This window comes from Camarhynchus parvulus, unplaced genomic scaffold, assembly GCF_901933205.1.
Source record: "Camarhynchus parvulus unplaced genomic scaffold, STF_HiC, whole genome shotgun sequence".
Taxonomy (NCBI): domain Eukaryota; kingdom Metazoa; phylum Chordata; class Aves; order Passeriformes; family Thraupidae; genus Camarhynchus; species Camarhynchus parvulus.
The window spans coordinates 41-16,148 of record NW_022148507.1 but is presented as its reverse complement, the minus strand read 5'-3'; the positions used below and the strand labels follow the sequence as shown (position 1 = coordinate 16,148).

General features: G+C 45.8%; 1 protein-coding gene across 1 annotated transcript; it reads right to left on the bottom strand.

The window, feature by feature from the left end:
• Nucleotides 1-11,552: 11,552 nt before the first annotated feature.
• Nucleotides 11,553-15,777, bottom strand: LOC115916865 (WD repeat-containing protein 43-like). The gene is made up of 6 exons (XM_030970603.1): nt 15,110-15,777; nt 14,258-14,321; nt 13,267-13,380; nt 12,765-12,834; nt 12,083-12,138; nt 11,553-11,987 (listed from the first exon to the last, which is right to left on the bottom strand). Exons 2-6 carry the CDS (start codon nt 14,309-14,311, stop codon nt 11,868-11,870), a joined length of 414 nt encoding a protein of 137 aa, XP_030826463.1. The 5' UTR covers nt 14,312-14,321; nt 15,110-15,777; the 3' UTR covers nt 11,553-11,867.
• Nucleotides 15,778-16,108: the final 331 nt, after the last annotated feature.

Genomic DNA, 16,108 nt, shown 5'->3' with positions numbered 1-16,108 from the left:
CAGAGCCCTGTGCTCTCCAGCAATGGCTCAGCTGCACATGCACCCTCCTGCTCCTCTCCCTGCCCCACAGCTCAGCAGCCCTACAGCTCCAGGGGCACTGGCAGCAGCACAGCTCCTTGCAGGGGGCACATGCAGGGCACAGCTGTTCCCTGGCAATGTGCACAGCCTCTCTGGGCTGCCACAAGACCCTTCCTCCCAACAGAGAGTAGCCCAGCTCCCACCTCACCTCTGTGTGAGGCTGAGCCATGCTCACAAGGCAAGAAGTGAGTTAGGTGAACTCCCACCTTTATCATCAACACCTTTAATGGGAGTGGCACTCAAGGGCTTTTTGAATTTTCCAAATTTCCAAATTTTTTTTGGTTTTATTTTTCCTGAACTAGCCTGTGTTTAATTCCTCTGAGCAGTATTGCGTTAGGAAGTCTGAAGGGAAAGAGGGAAGGCTCCAATGGTTAGAGGGGGCAAATAGATTCCTTCTTGAGGCTGGCCTTCTCTGAATCCACAGGAAAAACCCACACAGCTGTGACTGCTATTTCTGCAAACCACAAAGACCTCTCTGCAAGCAGGCAGGCCTTATTGGTGTTTCTATAGCACCATAATACCATCCTCAAAGTTTGGACCCGATCAGCAAGCAGAGGAAGAACAGGAAATTTATCTACAGTGAGACCAGACATTGATGGCAGAGAAAGCAACAGGATTTGCATCTCATGACCATTTCCAGTTTGGGGTCAGCTGTGGCCACAGTCCCTGTCCTGGCTGACAGTAGGAGTCATTTGGCCACTGTCAAAAAGGAGAAAACAGCAAAAACTACTGAGACAATGGTGTGATGCCATGGGTGTCCTTGCAGGATCATCTGTAGCTGTCAGGCACCTACTCTGACACAGAGCCACCACTGACCAACATGGACCAGGTTTCCCTGAAATCTGGGGGGATTTTTTTTCCATTTGGCTCTGGCCTTTTAGCTCCCTTCCTATCCTCACCTTTTCCTTCAGTGGTCTTTCCTTTTCTAGTGAGATCCATCTTCAAACCCGTGCTTCTGCCTGGCAGAAGTGTCTGGGTTTGAATCTGGGATCACTCTCGGAGTTGGCAGCGACGGGAGCTTGGTACCCAGCCTTAGAACAAGGCCGGGTGACTCCAATCGCCAGCGCTCGGCACAGAGAGGCAGAGCCAGACGCGTCTGCTGCCGCTGGGGCCGTGTCCAGCACAACCTGCACCAGCCCAGCCTGGGGCTGCCCCTTTGTGACACGCTCCCCATGCTTCTCTCGTTTCCATGGCTGCAAAACCCCACCCCAACTCCATCCCCTTCCATTCCCTTCCCAAGCCCAGCCAGCCCTAAGCCCAGCCAGGCCAGGCCTGAGGCTTTCACACTGTCTAGGATGTAGACCCTCTCCAAAGCTACTTTTCAAGGCCTTTCATTCTGTAATTCCAGCTCGTTTGCAGCTTGTGGGTGTGGGATTTTTTTAACTTGTCCTTGTAACAGGGTCACACATTGACATGTTTGGGGCACAATGGATCCAAAGTCCTGTATAGACAAAAGTTTTCTAGCTGGATGTGTTCTGTGCTCACCAAAGGCCTGAGCAAAGAAACAAAGAGAAGTGTGCCCAAATGGCAAAACTTTGCTCCTTTGCAATCTCACACAGATCTGGCTCACAGGTGTCTTCAGTCACAATTTCATAGGTAAGAAGAGGTTGTGTATTTCACTGGGAAATGGTGCACTGCTTTGGAAAAGTCATCTGTATGTATATTTGCCCAGGACAGCAGTCCAGCTGTGTTGTTTGCAAGTTGTGTGCAGAAGGATGAGTGGTCTGTGAGGCCAATAACAAGTGACAAGGGTTCATCAAATACATTTACACTCCAGCCTGGGTGCCATTCAGCCCGGAGCTATGGGACAATGCTGTAGTGCATCCCACACACATTCTGCCTCCAAAAAAAGCATGGCTTGGCTTATTAGAGTGAAAGAAATTGAAGAGTAATAGAATGGACACTTAAACGTCTCCCTTTCAAATGACTCTCCTGCTTTCCAGTGTCAACCCTGCACCTCATGCTCCCAAGGCTTGTTACAAACAAGTATCTGAGATTGCTTAAAAATTCCCTGGCAAGGTTCAGTAAAAACCAGATTGAATATTAAGTAACAGCTCAAGAAAATTCATTGGCAACATTCACACTATTACTTGCAGGTTGTTTAAGGTACAACAAGGGAAAAAATAGCAACAAACAAAATTCAGTCAATCAAACAACAAACATCCTGTGAATTTTTTTTTGTGTGTGTGTGTGTGTGTGTGTGTGTGTGTGTAGTTAGTGCTATTGACAAGGGGACAGAAAGGACAAGGCTAAAAAGGAATACGGCCTAAAAGCTTAACAGCGCTCCAGCTTCACAGTGCTTAAACTGGAGCCTCCAGGAGTGGGGCTGTTGGCCCAGGATCCATTGCTGATCAGTGATCCTGCCAGTGCAGCAAACTTGAGAGCTCGCTGCCCCTGAGAGGCCCCACTCCGAGGGAGGTTGCTGCTGGCAGCCACTGTGCTCCAGGAGAGCTCCAAGGGCCTCCTTTGGAGCGCTCTTTATGGGCCACAAGAGAGTGGGCCTCAGCCATAAAATGCTTCCTCATGGCCGCACTGGGGGTCAGCAGCCTGTCTTGCAAAGTGGGAGAAGAAGGATGCCATGCCATTCAGGCAAGAACAGTGGTTTCCAAGGCTGTTCCCAGACACCCCAGGAGCTCGTTAGACAGCACAGGTTCCTGGCAGCACTCCGTGTCCCTGATAAGCTCAGCAGGAGCTGAGCCCAGGGGCTGTTCAGCAAGGCCCAGGCCTGACAAGCGTTTCCCAGATCACCGTGGGGCCGCACAAGGCCGGCGGCATTCACCACCACAATCTGAAGCACCAAGTTTTGATGTAGGGTAAGAAGCCATGGCCCAGTGGAAGTGGGCCCTGTCCTCAGGCCTGTGGCAGAATCACAATGCAGATCCTTGTGCTGCTGATTCCATGTCTCCCCTCTTTTCAAAGTTCTTGGTGGCAAAGTCACTTAGGTTAGACACACAGCTCATAAGCAGTGCTCCTGTAGCTTTCTGCTCAATGAATTCAAGTGAGATTACACATCCCAGATCATGTTCTGTTACAATTTAACTAACTGATTTGAGGAATTTCTGGAGCAGCACTCAAATATTTACTGTGTGTGGCACAGAGCACAGAGGAAAGATTTAATGTCAAAGGCATCGCCCAGGCAATGCTCTTTTGACAAGTTCTGCCCTGAGCTTTCCTTAGGAAGATCTGAAAGGTTCAATGTCACCAGCACAAGCTCCTGCAATGGCTGCTGGCCAGCAGAGCAGGGCTGTCAGCTGTGAAACAAGTGTTGCCACAAGCAGCAGCTCACCCAGGGCAGCAAATCAAGAGCTGGGAAGGAGCTGATCTGAAGGCCAAAGCTCCTTAGCTCCTTCCAAGAGGGCTGGAACAGTTCCTCATCCCAATGAGTGGAAGTGCTGGACACCACAGCTCTATGTGAGCACTGGACACAAGTTGCTCCCACTGAGTGCTGTGATGGTTTCTGCAGGAGCTCTGGGCTCCTGTGTGTGCCGGACACAATGAGGAGAGAAGGAGCCAAGTGCCCTGACACACCTTTGCCTTGAGCATAACCCGGCCTGGACCAAACACCCTGAACGGTTTCCCCTTTGGCCCATGTCTCAAAATCTCAGGTCAGCTGTTTGATGACTCAGGTTGGTTTGGTGTCAAGGAATTTCCCTCAGAAATACTGGGTTTGTCTCCCTCTGTGCCTTCCCCTCAGCAGCTTTGGGGATGCTCCTGTGTGAAGCCATCTGTGTCACACAGTTGGAGACAACTTCAAACACAACACTCTGCTATAAGTCGTCTCCTCTAAAGTGTTCCAACAATCCCCTTCCAGCAATAGGAAATTAATAGTAATATATTAAATTTGGAAAAAAAACAACAGTTTATTAACAGAATGTCTACAAAGCAAGAAAGAAGGCCAGTGACTTCTAGATATCAAACTGTCAGACCTCACCATTCCCCCACTGGAACAAAGACCCAAAATGCCAGAGGAAAATCCCCACAGGAGACACATTCCAAGATGGTGCTGGGTTCTCCCTCAGGAAGAACAGGAGCCATCACGGAGTAGTTCCAGCAGCAGATGAAAGTTCAGTGCCTTGTCCAGCGTCGACTTTCTCCCAATGGCAGAGCTCCGTGGAGCAGCCACGGCAGGTGAAGCAGCTGGGCTGGAGCCCCTCGGTGTCTTTTCTCCCCCACTGTGGCTCAGCTCACAGACTCTCGGGCTGGGAACGGGGCCGCTCCGCTTCTGCCGGCACCGTGTCCCTGGGCTTGGACAAACAGATTTCTGCCAGGAGAGCCCTGCAGACTGTTCCACATATCTCTCATAAAGGCCTCAAACAACCACTAACACTCTGCCTACAGCATCTTTCACAAAGGGCTGCAGAAATCCAGGACAGCTAAAGTGAGAGGCAGAAGGCTTTTGTCTTGTTCCTGCCACCAGAATTCTTGATGATCTGATGCAATTTTATTCAGATGTAACATGGGGTCTGAGTTTTTTTATTAAAATATTTCATGAACAGTGACAAGCCTTGGGAGCACGAGGTACAGAAATGACGTGTGAAACCATGAGCATATCCTCCAAAATGACCCGTTTAATTGTCCATTTTATTACTCTTGTATTTATTGCACAACTAATAAGCAAAACCAAGCTTTGCTTGGAGGCAAAACAGGCATGGGATAAACTACAGTCCCTCACAGGATCTCCAGGGTTGGTAGTGACAAAGCAGGCAGTCTGCTTCATTGTGAACCACTCCAGAGCTACATCCCAATGTGTGTTTAAGTAACATGGTATTATTAAGCCCCCTTTTTCTGCATGAGATACAAAAAGGAGGTCCCAAATGATTTTCATGCAAGCATGCAGTAAAGAACTGCTCCTGCTCTCCTAAGGAAGCTTTGGCTTTGGAATTACACTCTTCCCATTCATCTTTTGACGCAGACACTCCAGGTTTGCCCCCACTCCCCTGCAAGGCTGGCAGTCGCTGTTTCCCATTTACTGTTCTTCCCTAGAGCCAGTACAGTGGCTGCTTTGAAACTAAAAGCCCTGAGATCTGGATATCTTGAAGGAGCATGAAATGCTAATCAAGTGTTCCCATTGGTAACACCCAGCTCTGCACTTCCCAGAGCTCTGAAGCAGCAGCAGGAGGACCATGCATCATTGCTGTTTGTGGATGTTCATGTTTCTGGTGTGCAAGAGCAACGGCTTTGAGGAGGGACAAGAATGCCCCTCTTCCAACAGTGGCTGTGAAAGGAGATGTGAAGTTTCATTGCCTTTTCTAGGATGTTTTTCAAAGACCTAAGAGAATATTGCAGCATAGAGCTGGTCCCTAATTTTGTCTCCAGAGAAATCCCCAAAGGACACACTCAATCTCCTGCTGATGGCAACCCCATAAGCTCATGGAGCAGTTTTCCCTGAAACATGTCACCCTGCCTGGGCTTTACTAGGCCGGGACTAGACCCATAACTAAGCAAACACACATGGCCACGTGACATAGAGTTTTTCCATCAGCAAACCTAATTAACACATTCACATGCAGTTTCTTCTGTAATATCAGAAGCTGGCAAACATGAGGAATTTGCTGGCAAAAGGTTGCAGTATGCACTGGGACCAGAAGTGGTTTTCCTTAAGGCAAAGCAAATTGAAGTGTGAAGGTTAAAAGCTTCAAATGACTATGAAAGAAAACTGCAAAATAATTTCCAGATAGGTGTTCTGGTTTGAAAGCAAAACCAGCAAGAGACTCCAAGTCAGAAATACCATTTATTAGGAAAAGGGAAAAAAAACCCACCCAAAATACATGCAATAATACAAAAGAAAAACCACTGACAGAGTCAGAACACAAAGTGACAGCCTCTTAGTCAGGGTGTTGGTAGCAGTCCAGTTGGATTGGTGGCTGCACTCCTCCTGGAGTGGCAGATGTGATCCTCTAGAAGGGCATAGTCTTCCTCTGAAGATCCAGTGGAAAAGGCGGCTGTTCCTCTGGGAATCCAGTGGAAAGGCTGCTTGTTCTGTCCCAAACTCCAGATTATATCCAGGTGGGGATGCTTAGTTCCTCCCCCCTGGGCACAGCATCTCACAATGGGCTCTTATCATTCCATGAGTCATGGGGTGGGTCCATGAGATAGAAATGGCTCCCAGAGGGAATTATCTCTGAGTCATGGGGAAAGGCATTGATGGGCCCATTAACAGGAGATAAGGAAAAGAACAATGCCCCTCCTGGTTTCCACAGCTCTTGAAGATGGGAATAGAATACATCTTTATATTGTAACCAAGGACTATAGGGAGCATTGTCAATGAACATGCAGCCCACCAAGAGCTGGAGCTGAATCCAGAATTGATTATTCCGGCTATGCAGGAATTCATTGCCCTGGCAAGCACTGGTCCATGTGAACAAATTATATCTCAGCTCTGGGCTGAATGGCACCCAGGCTGTGGCTTAGATTTGAGGAATCCTTGTCACTTGTTATTGGCCTCACAGTCCACTCATCCTTCTGCAAACAACTTGCAAACAACACAGCTGGACTGCTGTCCTGGGTAAATATACATACAGATGACTTTTCCAAAGCAGTGCATCATTTCCCAGGGAAATACACAGCTCCTTCTTACCTATGAAATTGTGACTGAAGACACCTGTGAGGCAGATCTGTGTGAGATTGCAAAGGAACAAAGCTTTGCCATTTGGGCCCACTTCACTTTGTTTCTTTGCTCAGGCCTTTGTTGAGCACAGATCAGATCTAGATAGAAGACTTTTGCCTAGACAGGATCCTTTGGATCCATTGTCCCCCAAACATGTGAACAGAGTGGCCCTGTTGTAATGCCAAGTAAGAAAGAGCAGCAGAAATGACACAAGGAAAACATGGCAAAAGAGAAAGAGGAAAGGCCCAGTGATGAAAGGATGTGGTGAGACACTGGCACATCGAGGGAGCTGCCCTCCCCTAACCACTAGGCTAGCAGGTCATGGTCTCACCATCGCCTTTGGTTTATTTAATTCTTTTTTTTTTAATCATCACAATAAAATATATACAATTAAAATGATGTCATCAAAATTTAAGATACAATCAGAACAAATTTATTCAAAACTACATCTAAATATCATATGTACATAAATAAATAACACATTTATAAATGTACATAAATAAATAACTACATCTAAATAACATATGTACAGTTGTAACTATGAAGCCTAAAACATAAATCCTATTCTTCAAACACTCTTCAGTCAGTTGGCAGCTTCTTCCTGATCTTCGAGGAAAGACAGTTCTTCTGGACTGGAGACAATGACTTTGTGGGTAAGAGAACATCAGAACCGACCAGGGAAAACCTCTTGGTAGAACTGTAGCCAGTCAGATCTGCAAAGTGGAGACACAACATTTAACAGAGACTGAGAAGCAAGCCTAAAGCATCTGGAGCTCCATATTTCATGGGACACATTTCTTGGAAACAGGTGCACAGGGAAACATGCTCCTGCTGGCAGACACTTGAGGCAGGCCAGGGCAAAAACCCTGAGCCACTTCCCCAGAGCTACCACAGGCACAGCCTGGCCTCTGGGCTGCCCTGGGACAGCAGGGAGCCCAGAGCCCTGTGCTCTCCAGCAATGGCTCAGCTGCACATGCACCCTCCTGCTCCTCTCCCTGCCCCACAGCTCAGCAGCCCTACAGCTCCAGGGGCACTGGCAGCAGCTTCAAAAAGAGGCTTTGCACTCTGCATAGATGCCCCCGGCGTTCAGTGGGTCGATATAATCAGTGTATCTGTAGGGTGTAAACTGGCCGTGCAAAGTTCTTCTTCATTGTGCAAGGGGTTTATTCCTGCTTTCTTTCCTGCAGACACACCCAAACCCAACATTACAATACCCGCCTCAAAACAATTCTCATTTTGACTGTCCCTAAGAATTCAAACCTACACTCAGAGCATTTCCCTGTCCCCAGGGACAGGCTCCAAGGCTGGCCTCTCACCTGCACGGAATGAAGAAGAGCTGCTGCACTTGCCAGCGGCTGCAGCATCTCACGATCAGTGCTTGGAATGCAGCTTTTGTACACACTCTGCCCCCTGAGCCCAGCAGCATTCCTGGGACCCTGCAGCACCACTGCAGGCCAACATGCTCCAGGCACAGCTGCAGGAAGGAGATTGCAGCAAGTCCTGGCTGAAGGAGTCTCCAGGCTGCTGCAGCCCTTCACCTGCGGCGGAATCATCCCTCACTGCCGTGGGGGAGCAACGGGGGTGACGGGCTCTGTGCAGATGAGGGTCTCCGCCATGTGCTGCTGGTCGCTGGGCTGACACAGCTGCTGCTGCCTTCCCCCACAGCTGGATCAGGAGCCTGCCTGGGAAAATAACACTGCCAGTGCCTGTGCCAGCCACCGATCCCTGCCATGGCCCTTGCACACAGGGCGTCCTGCCCACCAAACTGCTCTAATCAGGTGGTGTCAGACAACATCAAAATACATTCAAATGATCTGTTTTCCACGTTCTGGCATAATCATGGCCATACAGTCCACACGTTGGAGGCAGACTGCTGTTGGCAGAATGGGGGAAGCCCCAGCAGCTGCTGTCCCCACGGCTGGATGGCCATGGCAGCAGAAGCAAGTCTCTCACTGTGCCCACTGCCAGAAATCAGGAATTCTCTAAGAACTAGTTGTGCATCCTAAACCTTTCCTTATTTTCTCCCATTCCGTGTCATCCTCCTCCTCTCCAACAGCACGTTTTACTTTTTTTATACTTAACCAAGGGCATTGAGATACTTGTTTTGGCACAGAGAAGCCATTAGCAAAAGTCTTTTAGAGGATGAACCCAAAAACGTGTTTGCTTTGTTGGGTTTTTTTTTTTCAAACAAATAAATCACTTTCCATAGCACAGAGGGAGGCTGAAAGCAAAACATCTGTAACTCTGACACTGCACAGCATTTAACAGACACAGGTGCACATCCCACACGGGCAGCTCTTATTCCCCTATGAAACTTGCAGGAATCAGACAGAACACTGAAATACTTAGGAAGGGAGGCAAGAAACACTTCTCACCCCCAGTGCTGGTGGGGTACTAAGTCCCTTTGGAAGCAGGAGCACAAGAGGCATGAAGGTGAACCACCCCACCTTACAGCAGGGTGCATCCAGTACCGATGCGCTTACGCCATCCTCAAAGGCAAGTCACGGGCTGTTCTTGTGATGCCGTGGAGCTGGTCTGGCACCCGCTGGCCACCTCTGGTACTGCTCCTTACCACAGTCAGTTTATCTACTTCTATTACTGGGAAGGCCACCGCATGAAACACAGCAAACAAAAATCCCAGAGGTCCTGCAGTGGTGCCTGGGCAGACATTAAACACACAACTATAAATGAGACACGGTAATAGCTGGGCAAATAAAACCCTAAGTTACACCTGAGGGTTTTCATCCTATTGATTTCCTGGCTGCTTAACTGCAGAGGTTTGTACTGAACTCCTCACAAATTCTCGTCCAACCTCGACCGCTCCAAATGAACAGCTGGTCTGTCCTCTTCATTCTCTTCATTGCTCCCAAACTACCAAGATTAGATTAGAAGGGAGGACCTATCCCATGTCCAGTCTCTCTAGACAAAGGAGGACACACAGTCCTCGACTGGCTGAGACCTTGGCTTTGCAGATAAGTTTTCAGGATTAGAAAGTGCAGAGCATGGTCAGTTAGCAGCTCTCAGGTGAGGGCAGTTTCTGACCAAGGAGCCCAATTGTTTGCAGCTGGCACAGCCACAGCGTCACACAGCGCAGCTGCTTGAGGGCTGAAGACAGGGTGAACTGGCTGTCCTAACCCCAAAGCAAGAGACCAGAACTCACCCCCTGCCACCAGCTGGCTGTCACTGAAACAGATTCACAGGATCTAAATGTCTGTGAGAACCAAGAATGAACAAAATGCTCTTAAGATCCCCCTGCTCTTCCTGCTGCCAGGTTCTCCCCCAGCCCCACTCCTGGAACAGTTTCTGGTGCATAAGAATGATGGACACAGGCTATGCCAACCTTACAGGTAACAAGGAGCAGTGGTGCCAAGTTCCCAATGCCACCATTCCCCACACCTGAACAGTGCAAACAGCATACTCTGCTCTGTCACCCCAACCCAGGGCTTTTGCTTCAATTCCTGGAAGGGCTGGGATGCAGACACAGGGAGGACCTTGCAGGACTGAAACACAGCTGGCTCCTTGCATTACTCCACACATCAAAAGCTCAGCAGACCAGCACTCACCCCAAGGGAACACCCCTCCATTGACACCCCTCTTTTGCCCAAGCCAAAGCCTGCCTGCACACAGTGACTTTTTTTAAGGCAATCCTTTTAAGCAGGATTGCCTTAAAAACTGACTCATCAGTTCAGCCTCCTCTGGGGGCTTGAGTACAATGTACAAGTGTTGGCACACACTTTCACGGCATCTCAGAACTGAAAACAAATAAAGCCCAGCTGTGTACAGTAGTAAGACTGATTTACTGTCAGTTAAAAGACTGTGAAAGCTTCCACCTGCTGCCCTTCTACCTCCAGCTCTCCAAATCCAAGAACATCTTTTCCAGCTTTGTCCATGACACAATGCCCTGCACCTCCAGACAGCGCTGCAACCCCGGTGCAATCCAAGCTGTGGACAAATCAATGGATATGACTAAAAGGGAGGGAGACAAGAAGTCTGTAACAACAGATGCTTTGCAGAACATCATAACCTTTTAGGCTGCCTTCCTCCTCCACTAGAAATCTGCTTTCTACAAGCAGCATTTCATCTTTAACCACCACCTGAAGCTACCTAAGGTCTCTCTCAACAAACACCACAGGACAGGTATTTGGTAAAAGAGATGTATATTTATTCACTTTACAAAGAGGGTGGTATTTAGTTGCAACAGCTCCATTTATAGACAAATATATTATTGTACATTATAGTGGTGAATGGCTCAAACCTTTACCTTGTTTTGCTCTTAAAAATGTGTTTGCACCACTTCAGCTTCCGTTAGCTGAGCAAATAGCTGTCCTTGTTCTGCCACTGAAAGATTAAAAATCTGTAAGAAAGGTATAGCTCTGTGCTATGTATTCACAAGCATTCACCTTCTCCTTTCCCTGTGTCACTCCCCTCTCCCCACCCAACACAACTTGGTCTGGCCTCTGGGTTAGCATTAAACTTATATACAGCCTCCATTAAAACAAAATTAGGAGCCAGTGATAGTTCTAATGTCCTTTTAAAGCACAAGAAAAGTCGTTGATTTATACATATAAAAGTCTTGAGTTCAAATTTGTTTAAAAAAAAGGAAAAATCCATTTTTAAGTCAAGTTGGCATTTACATATTGCCAACATATGGCTAAGCCAATGAAAGGGGGGAAAGAAAAGAATTTCAGGACAGAATTTAAATATTACAAAAATATCTGTTTTTCCTTTTTTCAGTTTCCTTTTTTTTAAAAAAAAATCAGAAGGATGCCCACTTGCTATTGCTAACTGAAGCATGGAAAGAAGGTACAGACCAGTTGTCTTTGATCCTTGAATATTTGAAACAAATTCAATGTAAAGCTGAACCAAGTTTCCCACACAAACAGCGGTGGCAGATTTATTTCACTTGAGATACAAATGCATGTCCGCATGACAGGCATAATCTGACCAGGAGGTGGAGGAAATGTTTCTCTAAGTAAGCGCAGGGAAGGAGGGCGAGAGAAGGCTGGCACGGTTAAACATTCTGGATTCAGAAATGCAGTGCCCCACAGGTGCCTCTGCACACAGGCTGTGCAATGTTCTGCACTCCTGATATGCAAGTACAGCATCTTTCAGCAACAGGATCCAGAATCAAAGAGCTTGGTGGCCCACTTGTTCAAACCGCTAAAATTACTCTTTCGTGCTGTTACTCTTCTTCACTTTCATTTTCTGGTTCCAAATCAGAATCACCATTGATTTCCTTTTCAACAGTCATGTCTTGTTCATCAGATTGTTCCTCTTTTTCTTCATCTTCATCCCAGTTTTCCTGGGGGAAAAAAAACCCAGAAATGTTTGAACCTTTGTCAGTCACACCATTCTGCTACAAGCAAATGGGAGAAGATCTGGTCCAACTCCACTTACGTCAGAGTCTTTATCTGCAATCATCTCATCATCTGAGCCTTCCTCCTCTGAGGACTCTGCAAAAAGAAAGCAATCTCTCAGTCTAGGGAACAGGCTTTGAAATGTCATTGTACAAACAAAGTCCAGTCCCACGTGCTGCCAAGTGTTCAAACTGTGCTATTTCCACACCAAAACTGTTTCTACCTGGAGATGAGGTAACCAACACCAGTTAAGACCAGGTCACTTCTGTTACCAGTACACAGGTGAAGATGCAGCAGGAAAAAAGCCAAACTGAAGTACACACTCACACACATGGACATCCCCTACACTGATGTCCTGCTGACTCAAACACAGCAGTGCCTTCACTGTATCTACCTGAACACAAGGGCAGGTAACATTAGAAATTTTAGGTTACCAGGTAAGTTAAAGAAGCACACTGGATTTCCAATTCACTGATTTCTTCATTTGTGAAGCAAGGCTGGGAGGGAACTAAAGGAGATAAAAGGAAGGCAAGGAAGGAGTAACTAACTACAAGATGTCTACATCATTAGCCACTAATTTTCCTGCCATGGACATCTCACAAAACCCCTCAATCTGCAGACTGTACACTGGTAGATAAGCAGAGGTGGATAATGAACAGCCATCAAGTGTAAGCAGTCATGTGAATTCAGGAGATGAAGTACACTTAGCATGTAACACTTACCATCCTCATAGACCAGCTTTGCAGTCTGATTAACCTCGGGTACATCCTGAACTGTTTGTGATGCTGCAACCTAAATGGAATTTGAAGATTAGCCTTAAATTAAATAATATATTTCAACCTTAAAAGACAACAAAACTCCTAACAATGTAAATGAAATCTACATTAATTCAGCACACATTAATTCACTTACAGTGCTGGTTTAACAGCCAAAGAAGCACAAATGACAAAGTAAAATCAGAGGCGCATCTGCTCCAAAGTGGCCCAGTGCCTCCTATTTACTCCTCTTTCAAATTCTATGGGTGAGCAGATGTATTTGACAGGACAAAACAGTCCCAGTGAGCAGGGACTGACAGCACAGCCAATTAATGGCCTGCTCTGAGCATTACCAGCATCCCTGAACAGCAGCTGCATTAAGTGCCCAGGACGCATCACATCAGATGCAACTCCAACAGGCAGTCAAACAACACCCCTGCACATCCCATGTTATGTAGCTGAAGCTCACCTGGGTGACAAGAATGAAGAGTCTTCCATGCAGACGGGAAAGCTTTTGCAAAGTTTTTACTCTGCTCTCCATCAACTGGTACAACATTCCCAGCTGAGGAATAAGGTCTGGCAACTTGGGAGAAGAGACGGATTAAAAAAAAAAACAAAACGAAGCTGTTAACAAACACATCCCAAATGTTTTTGTTTTTTTTAAACTACTTTTGTATGTTTGGAGCAAGCAACACTTGCTTACTTTATTCTAGACAGAAGGGAGAGCTGAGGAATCACCTGCAGCCTGACCAATTAACACTTAGCCATGTTTAGAAGTACCATCTACTTTTAAATCATGGCAGTTCTTAGCCTCCTTCTCCTTCCCAGTCCCTGCCACACGCAGGGGCAAAGCACTGTTCAGAAAGCTGTGAACATACACCAGTGTCCGAATGCAGCCTCAGCAATGGTGCAAGTTCTGCTGCTCAGCAATGCTATAACAAATGGCAGAAAGGACTGACACTGCCCAAAGGTCTCTTTCTTAACCCAGCAAGAGTTTCCATCCATCACTTGTAAGGCAAGGCTGGACTTCAGTCCAGAAACTACAGCATTACTTCCTACCCTGCCAGCTTTGGCATACCCTTACCCTATAAATCTGGCCATGCCCAAGACAGCCTCAATATGAGCATTATAAGAACAAAGAAAATTTAGTTCTGTAAGATCTAACAGGCTAGATTACTCTTTGGCAGTAATTTTGTTCCCTCTCACAGAGGTGACATAACTTATCTTAGTTTGACTTTGGGATGGCTATAATTATGTCACGAATGACTGAGAAAAACAATTTATCAGCAATGTACAGTAGGTTCAGCAAAAGTGGTGTAAGCAAAGCTCTCTATACATTGATTTGGGCACTGCTGTATGCAGAGAGCAGAAGAGAGATTCTTGAAGAAAGAAAATACATTTATTGAAGCATTTAAACGTAGTTTTACTTAAGTGCATGGGCATGAATGAAAAATACTTACTGTGGAAAGGTAGGATGCATGTACGGTAAAAACAGACTTCAGCCATCGAACCATTAGTGAGGCACTGGAAAAGAGAAATAAATTATATCCAAGAGATACTGCCTGAGAGACACCCATTTCACATCCTAGATGTTAAATAGTTCTATATAAAGTTCCTCTTTAATTAGAGAGCAAGATAAATGCTCTCTGCAGTTTGGCTATCCTCACAAGGTATGCAAGTTATTTGTTAGGAAAGGAACAGACATTTCAGTGAGGGACTAAACTAGGCAAGCCCAGGGGTCTGTGCTTCTGAAATCTTTTATGGATGGTCCAAATGAATAAAAGATCAAAGCATGCTACTTTCTTATCTACCTACAATGAAGGAATTTATATTTAGAAAAAATAAACTCAAACCCAAACCAACCTAACCCCCACAACTCAGCACAGCCCATCTCAACAAAGCTGTCCTTATGGACATAAGATAGAGGGGGGAAGCTAGTTCTGTTATTAAACACCACAAGAGGAGATATCTAAATACATTTGATAATTAAACAAGCTCTACACCTGGTTGTTTTATTTATTGATCAGGTCAATAATGTAAACATTTGGGGCCTTCAGTTACATTCTCAGGGTTACACACTTATTTCAGGTATCCTTTTCCCTTTTTAATTTCACTTCAGCCACCCTGACCAAGCACTGCTTTAAGTGTTTAAATTCCTCTTTTCACCTTCAACAAGGTGAGTTTTTACCTCCAGATGCTGCAGTTTAATTGCAGTTACTATGAAAATCTATCACACACATGGTAGGAGGGACCATAGCACACACATGTGAGAAGTTTTAGGTGAATTGAACTGTAGCTGAGTTGTCTCTTACCTGTATGGGTTGCCTTGCAATCTCTTTGTAAGCTAAAAGGACAAGAAAATCCAGTCAGCAATAAGTAATAAACATGGTGAGTTTAAAACCCCAACATGAGATCATTTGACAGTCCCAATACTGGGGCAGAAAGTTCTCCAGGCATTTGAAGTATGCTAGGATTAACCACTGCCAGGCTCCACAAAATTACACTGTTGGCTCTACCACCCTCTAACAGGCTGGTAACTTGCTTAGGCTGGGTTTCAGTATTACAAGAAAGCTGGAGATTTTAACATGCAAAATATCCACTGAAGCTTAAACCTGGCAGAAATACGTAGGAGGAAACCTCTTACTTTTCATCTCTGTTCGCCTGCTTAGTAGAGCAGTTACAGGGTGGAAAAGTTGGGGAAACAAGTGAAGAAAGCAATGGCCAGGTAATGGCCATTTCACACAACAAATCTCAAGCTTGGGAGAAGACAGTTACACAAAGGTCTGACCATTCACTGAGATATAACATTTGCCCTTAGATTCCCTGATAAGGTCCCAGGGAAGAAACACAGCATCTCATTAACATAAGCCTAAGGAGGTGCTGTAAGACCAAACATTCAGCACCAGGCCATCTGCACAATTAAGTTAAGATCAGTACCATTAAAAAATTTAATCTTATTTGTGGTAAGTACATTAAAATAGAAATTAAAAAAAATTAAACCATTAACTTATGCAATAGAACATCATTCATATAAAAAGAGATACTAAGCAATGTTTGGTTTAAAATAGTAATGTCCAGTCAAGGCTAATCATTAAAGTACTTCCATCCAAATAAAGAGTTTATTTAATATCACTGAATAAGCCGTTCAGAAGTCAAACCCTTTTTAAAATTACTACTAATAAGTACAGCAAAATGGATTTCCTGATGCTTCAAATTATTGTCCATGTTAGTAGTTGAAAAGAAGATGTAATGGTGATTGTTTGCCATGGACTAAACAAGCTTTTGCTTAAACTCTTCCCTTTCTTTTCCCA

Excerpts from the sequence above, each read along its gene's own strand:
- LOC115916865 (XM_030970603.1), bottom strand. The coding sequence starts at position 14,311 with ATGGTTCGATGGCTGAAGTCTGTTTTTACCGTACATGCATCCTACCTT. Across the intron at positions 12,139-12,764 it reads AAAGCTGGTCTATGAGGATG|AGTCCTCAGAGGAGGAAGGC; the intron begins GTAAGTGTTACA and ends TTCTTTTTGCAG. Across the intron at positions 11,988-12,082 it reads TTGCAGATAAAGACTCTGAC|GAAAACTGGGATGAAGATGA; the intron begins GTAAGTGGAGTT and ends TTTTTCCCCCAG.